This window comes from Egretta garzetta, unplaced genomic scaffold, assembly GCF_000687185.1.
Source record: "Egretta garzetta isolate BGI_Z169 unplaced genomic scaffold, ASM68718v1 scaffold45, whole genome shotgun sequence".
Lineage (NCBI taxonomy): Eukaryota > Metazoa > Chordata > Aves > Pelecaniformes > Ardeidae > Egretta > Egretta garzetta.
In genome coordinates this window covers 4,663,036-4,670,622 of record NW_009260028.1, presented here as the reverse complement: position 1 = coordinate 4,670,622, position 7,587 = coordinate 4,663,036, and the positions used below count along the sequence as shown (strand labels likewise).

Below are 7,587 nucleotides of genomic sequence, written 5' to 3'. Positions count from 1 at the left end.
CTCAAAAAAAACAGGGCGAGCTGCCGTGTTTCGGTGCGCACGACTTTGGTGGGACTACCCCCTGTGCTGCCCAGCACTGAATAAACATACCTACTTTACAATCTTACAGATTGTGGAGTCTGTTTTCCGCACATCAGTTTTGGTCTTCAAAACATTATCAGCAGTGAATTTTCATCAAAAAGCTGCTAATCTGTTCTCACTGACAGAACATAATCTGCAAGGTAACATGAATCATTGCTTCCTCTAACCAGTTCTATGGTTTCCAAGCTTTCTGCTGCTCCCTTTTTTGGCTTTATTTCTCATACCAATCAGTATTTTCCTTCTTCCTAAGGACCTTTGCAATGGTAACAAATTTTCTGATTCTATTAGCAGAAATAACTTTAACAGCTAAGAATTTGTAATCTCTAATAAAACCCACCAAAACATAACAAAAAGGGAAAGACATAACATTTTAAAGACCAGCTAAAAGCTAATTTTCCATTTGCAGCAAAACAGAGAAACCTGTAAAGATATAGACACTGTACCACTACCTTTCTGGATAATGATTATTTACTGACTGGACTGGACTTTTGATATCAACATATCCTACCTTTTGAAAAGATTCAAGGAATAATTTCAGAGAACTTCACAGACCAAGCCTCACAACTCTCTGAAGGATGCTGGCCTCTTTTTCTATTTTTTAAGATGTATATTTGTAAAAGTTGGGGGGGAAAAAACCCACAGCTTTTTTTGGGGACTACATAAGAACCTTAATAACATTCTTTATTCTCAGAATTTTCCGCAAGTATCATAACGTAGAACTTAGTGGTGCCTTATTTCAACCCAAGCCCCTGCAACATCAACTCAGATAACATTTAAAATTTTATTCTTTTCTAGGAAGGCAGGCTTTTTTTGGGGACTACATAAGAACCTTAATAGCATTCTTTATTCTCAGAATTTTCCGCGAGTATCATAATGTAGAACTTAGTGGTGCCTTATTTCAACCCAAGTCCCTGCAACATCAACTCAGATAACATTTAAAATTTTATTCTTTTCTAGGAAGGCAGCTTAGCACATTTTTTTGGTATCAGAAGAACACTATTATTCTTAATACAGAGATCTCTGCCTTAGTGAACTAGAATGATTTTACTGGAAAATCTGCACTCCCATGACACAAAAGACCTTAAGCTTTTAAAGTCATAGTTGTGGGTTGTAGGGTTTTCTTAAAGCGGCAACATTATTAAAGTTTATTAGCAACATTATTCAACATAACAACATGGTTCTAAGTAATTTTCTTCTTATATTAATGGGAGAATACCAGTCTGCTCCTGATAAAGCCTCACTTTTTTTTTTTCAAATATTCTGCATCAAATCCCTGATTATCAACAGACATAGCATGACGAAAACTATTTTGGAAGTACTTGCCAATGAGAACAACAAAAAGGCACGAATATGTCATTGCTTCAGTTATCAAAAATATGTTCAAAATATTGACAGGCTACATGTCCTGAAAGACCTGTGACTACACTGGAGATCTTAAACGCTTCCAAATATCCCACTTTCCAAATATATTACAGTTTTTGCAGGTCTGCTTAGCTACTACAGCTTTATGTGCTGAATATGCCTTAACAGTACATTTCTGTAAGTCACAACAAGCAACTCAGCTGGATAATCTCCCAAATGTGATGTAGGTCTAAACCCCACAGTTTCAGTTCAATCCTAAGCAGGCATTCAGAGATGCTTCTTTTAACCTAATACTAAGTTAGCAGCCTGCTAAGTAACAACATTAATTCAAAAGAGATTATGACCTACCAGAATACTTATATTCAGTTCTGAATATTTTTTTCCAGTATGTTGAAGTCAAGTATGGCTTTCCACACAAAATGTATTTTAACACCACACTCAGCATCCAACAACCTATGAACAATTTGTTTCACTATCTTTAGAGGCAACCCCCACCAAGTACTGAGTCTAGTTCAAATCCAGACACACATGAAAGAGCTTTATCACTAACATACAAATTTTAAGGAGGGGAGGAAGAAGAAAACTGCTTTCTAAAAACTGCAATGACAAGAAGGTTATGGAGCAAAAAGCACTATTTTAATAAAGCTATTACAAGCATTGATTCTACTTCTCTTTAGCCTTCTTGTATGCAAATATTTGCATTGTACTTACCCATACCATAAGAAGCCTTCTCTGAGGTATTGGAGCACTTTAATTATATAACCAAAACTAATTATCATTTCTGAAAAAAAACACCAATTCCCCAAACGAACACAAGAACTCAGCCCCTACCTGAACACACACACGTGCACACACACAAAGTCATGTATTACCATAGGGTATTCCAAGGCGCTCCTGCTCCTTTCGGTAGCCTTCCAACGCTGCAGCCCATCGTGTCACTTGTTCAGAGGTTTCATCCGAAATTGTTGTAATATGTTTTGTTCCATCCAAGGTTATCACTTGAGCTTCCTCAACAAGGTGAGCTTCAGCCTCTGCATGATGAGCATCTGGATCAATCACTACCTCCACAGTCTCCACAGGCTTCACAATTTCAAGGATGTTTAACTTGGGCTCTATCCCTAGGTATAGAAAGAACAAACACAAAACTCAAAGATAGCAATGCAAATATGACAAAAATGTTGTTCTAAATCTTTCTGATTAATAGGTGTTAGCATACCTAGGAAAGAAGCATGACACAAAGCATCATCAAATTTCTGCAAGTGTGCTAAATTAGAATGACATATTCTATTATACAGTATATACTTTAGTAAGGTGAGTACAAAGCTGTCCCTCTTCCTCCCCCAGTATTACAGCTTCCTGTTCTATTTAGGTGACCCATTTCATATATTTTGAACAGAATGTTCAGCATGTGGGCATAAAGAAAAGTATTTTGGTCTGTAAGAAATATACCAAACCAAAGGAAAAAAAAAAAGCAAACCACAAAAAAACAGAACAAGCATCCACCTCTTCCGCCCAGCCAAGCGGCATTTCTTTCAGCCTGAATATTTCCCTGATATCTCTGGAGTCTACACACAGGAGTTAACATTTTCTTTCAGCACCCTGCAAGAGGCAGCGTGTTCAACAGCAAGTTAAAAAGAAAACTAGAAAATTCTTCACGTTTTAAGCTTCATCAGCTATTCATGTTTTGGTTTTATGCCTGTCACTTAAGATATTAGACCACAGAGTTGGAAGATATGTCTGCATCTATTCTGCAGCAATAAAGAACGCATTCACTAATGTTACTAATGCTTTGTATCACCACCTTCTCTGTCATCTTCTGAGAAGGTATTTTGTCCAACTGGTCCTTCAACAAATTTCTGACATTGTATAGAACATTTTTCTTGTCATTGTAATAGGCTAAACAGAAAAAAATTCTTTCAATTTTTGTGATATGTAATTTCCAACATAATAGCAACTAACAACCACAATTCTTGAAGAGATTTTTATCAAACATATTTGCACATAAAAAAAAAAAATCTGTAAAATTCCATTTTATTATGACTTGGAAAGTCTTGACAAGGGTTAGGCAGCTGAATAGTAGGATTCACAGAACATCATGTGGCCAGAATAACTTCACTATCTTGTGCCGTAAGGTATTACTTTGTGTCCCTCCTGTTTTATCTATATTAAATCTCAATGTGAGATGGTAGGTTCTGTAGGTGACAGTCTTAAAAGCTAAAACTGCAATCCATTCACAGTTTATAAGGGAAAACAAACTGAGTACTCACCTATAGTACAAGAATAAACCAAGTCTTTTTCAGACAAGTATTCCTCTAGACTTTAAAAAGGAATTCAGCTTGAGAAAAATACTAGAAAGGGAACACTACAAAGACTTTAAGTACCACATGCAGCAATATGAAATTAAGGAAGTGAAAATAGATGCAGGCAACCAGTAGGTGGTTGATTAGATGAAGAAGAAAACATGAAGAAAAAGCAAACAAGTACCTTACTTAGGAGAGTGTTTTATCTAGGCCATCTAAGATTAACATGCACAGCACAGCATTTTTTTAACGTTAGCTAGAAATGGCTAAGGGAAAACATTAAGGGTTAAGATTCTCTTTTTGATCTTCAAAAAAGAAAGCAAAGAAAAAAGCTTCTGGAGATGAACAGTTCACTATTGCTCAACAAAATAATTCACTGTCTGTCAAATAACTACGTGTCAAAAGAACTGTGAATCTACTGCTTTATCCATAGTGCAAACACTGAGATCAAAGTGATGAGTCTCTGTAGAGGAATCAGCTTATAAGTAAAAATGTTGTGAAGTAACAGTCTGCCACCTAACCTACTGCAACGTTAGATCAACATTAATTCACTGGGTTTGTCTGCATCTCTTCTCACATCTCTCCCTCTACCTACTGTGTAAGAAAACAGATGCCCAGTCTTCCTTGGACAGCACATAAATTGTGGAACACTATGTGACATCACACACCCCAGAAGTATAAACTGGTACAAAAAGTACAAAAATTCAAGGACATTAGCTATCGAGACATGTCCAGATGTTGCCAGTACAAGCCCCTTCACTGCTAACTGTCTGAAGCTAGAGAATCTACTAGGGCTAAGACTGAGCTATAGGCAACCTGTTTTGTTTTGGTGGTTTTTTTCCTTGAAATGTCTAGTATTAACTACAGCCAGAGACAGGACATTAGTCAAACAGCACCTTTAATCTAAATATATTTCATTACACTTATGAATTGTTTCTTTACATACTAATAATAAAAGCCTAGTAATGGCAAAAACCAACTTAGAAACCGCAGTCAAAGGAGGAGTTACACACTTAAAACAGGAACTCAGATACCTAAATCCAAAGAATCTGTCTGTTGTGCTTAAGCACCACTTAGTGTCAATATCTGTGTAAGTGTCTATAGTACAGCTACACACACATGCTCAGAAATTCTCAAAGCAGCTAGATACTAACCTCTTATGTCAGTCAAGCATTTAAAAAGTAGGTGGAACAGAATCTGATTGGGAAATGTTAATCTTGCAGGTGTGCTTTGGGTGTGCATAACAGACAGAACTGAGCTCAACCCAAACAGCAGCTACAAGACACTTTCATTCACATACACGGCCTTGACTCATTTAAGTTTGTGTATGGGGTACGCGAACGACTTGAATGTCAGGTTAACTGGACTACCTCTTCGTATACTTTGCAAACAACATTGTCCACCTCCATAATACAGGTCTCTCTCCTCCTATTGCTCAAACCAATGACTGTCAGAGATTGCTGCCCTCATTCTAGCCCTCACAATCTAGTATCTCCGTCTCCCATACTTCATCTGAAAAAAGTGTGGCAAATACTTCCATTTAAGCTTGCCTCTATTCTGTTGATTAAGGAAGTAGAAAAAGCAAGAAAAGATTCCTTGGTGTGGCAGACTGCCAGCCAGGTCTTCCACCTCTGGGTTTTCAAAAAAAAGATTTCAACCTATGCCATACACTCAGCACTGGAATTTACAACCTGAAAAGTTTATCTTCCCTCCCCCTCTACCTCTTCCCAGAAAAAAAAGTAAGCAAGCAACTAAAAATAGGGTCAGCATTCATTTTATCATATCTCAAGAAAAAAAAAATATCAATGACCTATCAACCGTAACAGCTTAAGGATGGCAAAATGTTAATCTGATATTATCTACAGTCAGGCAGGGGAAAGTTTTGATCAGATATCACTTGTGTCTGGATTAAGGAAAAAAAAAACAAAAACCCACACACCAAAATATTTGCTATGGAGATCTTAAAAATTAAAGCTTTTTTCAAATTATTTGACATATGATGCAACGCAGTTACTCAGATCTCCACAGACTTGCAAGAGGCTTAGTTCAGACCAGTACAGAACAGGGCTGCACTCAAAATTGCTGTTCTCACAATGGCAGGAAAACCACATACATCTCCATTCTTCAAGGAGTTAAGGCAAGGTGGAGTAACAGAATGGTCTTTCTACTAAAAAGAATAAAGAGCACTGATATTTTATCTGCTGTAACTTATATTAAGATATCTTTGTATGAAATGCTCTAACAGAACTACTATGGACTGTATTTCAGCTGGTGTTTATTCCTTTGAATTTACAGATGGCTAATCAAAATTTGATAGAACACTTGAACTGATGTAACAGCTTTCCTCTTATGAAATAAGAGTCCAATCCGTCGCAAGGATTAGCATCACTGATTACTGCTAGCTGAATTCTATATATTACATAAGTTGGGAAAAAATAAAAATAAGTAAATTGAGAATCTTTCAATACCTCATCCATAAAAGAAAAATATGTGGATGGCATAAGAAGCTGTTTTTTCCCCTCTGGCTCACAGGGACACTGCAGTCAGAGTAACAAGTCCATTTCCCTGTTAGTGATGCAAATACCTTCCTTTTATTATTTATATCCATGCTGTTTGTTTTCTGATATTCTGTCCTGCCATATTTTATTTGCCTTCAACAGACAGATTTCTTATGAGTTGCTTAAGTGTCACATATCATGGCCTGAAAAACAACACTGAGGATCGTTCTGAAGTTATACAAAAGTACTTAATACTTGGGTGTTTCTTTTAAGAAGGGGGGGAGGCACCACCTTGTGTTATATGGTCATGCACCTCCATTTTCAACACGGAGAAAAAAAAAAAAAAAAAAGAAAACCAAAAAACCAACCACAGGAAGAAAATAGAAGATAATAAGGAAGATATTTATCACCTGCATCCTTTTGAAAACGGAATTCTGAGCACTGCATACACCAAGTTACTGGGCATGAATTGAGAGCAGTTATTCTAGTTCCCTGAAGGATATTTCTACTCTTATTTTTAAAACCAGAAAGCTAGTTCAATCTCCATTATACGCGGGGAACTGAGGATTCAACCGAGCACTAGTCACCTGACACTCAGCATATTAAATGTAACTTATCAGTCTTAATACTGTTAATACAAAACAGAAAGGCTTTCTTCTGCCTAATCTACACTGAAGCCACAAGAAAACAGAACGTGCTGCCCAAATTTTGCTAATCTGCTTTGCTGACATAACTCAAAGCAGATAATCAAAGATACCCTACTCCAATACAAGCTTGTTGTCACGGTTTGCTTGAAAATACGGCACAAACATCTGTAGCTGTTCCCAGAGACCAATATGAATGTTGATTTCATTGAGTGGTGGCAGTCCTACCACTCAAGACGTGTGGAGGGGGCAAAGGACAACAATAGGACACAAATTCAAACAATGAAGCTACTAATTCCTGAGGATCCAACAAGGGCAAATCCTGTCATACCTGATACTACAAGCAAATAAAAACTATGCATCAGCAAATCCCTACCCACCTGGTTAATACTCCTCCATGACAACGGTTTACTCTGACTTCTCATCCAAAGAAAGCAGATGACAGATAGTGATCTCAGCCTTTCATTCCAATTTTCAGTTAGCTATGTATACTCTCATAATCTAATTGTTCATGGAGCACACAAGCTCACTTACCTCACAAAGACTGTCATCTACCTAGACAAAAATATTTTTCCTGCTTAGATACTTGGTCTGGTATGAGTAACTACTCACCCTTAATGAAAGCCTCATATTGCAAATGTCACTATTTGACCCTGGTTTGTTTGGGTTTTGGGTTGGTCCCCTGTCCCCATCCCCATCCTT

At 37.2% G+C, this 7,587-nt stretch overlaps 1 protein-coding gene across 1 annotated transcript in view; it reads right to left on the bottom strand.

The window, feature by feature from the left end:
• GABPA (GA binding protein transcription factor subunit alpha) overlaps nucleotides 1-7,587 on the bottom strand; it is a 28,585-nt gene that overhangs the window by 13,420 nt on the left and 7,578 nt on the right. Inside the window, exon 5 of the mRNA XM_009640946.2 lies at nucleotides 2,316-2,561. Within this exon, the coding sequence (XP_009639241.1) occupies nucleotides 2,316-2,561 (246 nt within the window). The remainder of the gene's footprint in view (nucleotides 1-2,315; nucleotides 2,562-7,587) is intronic.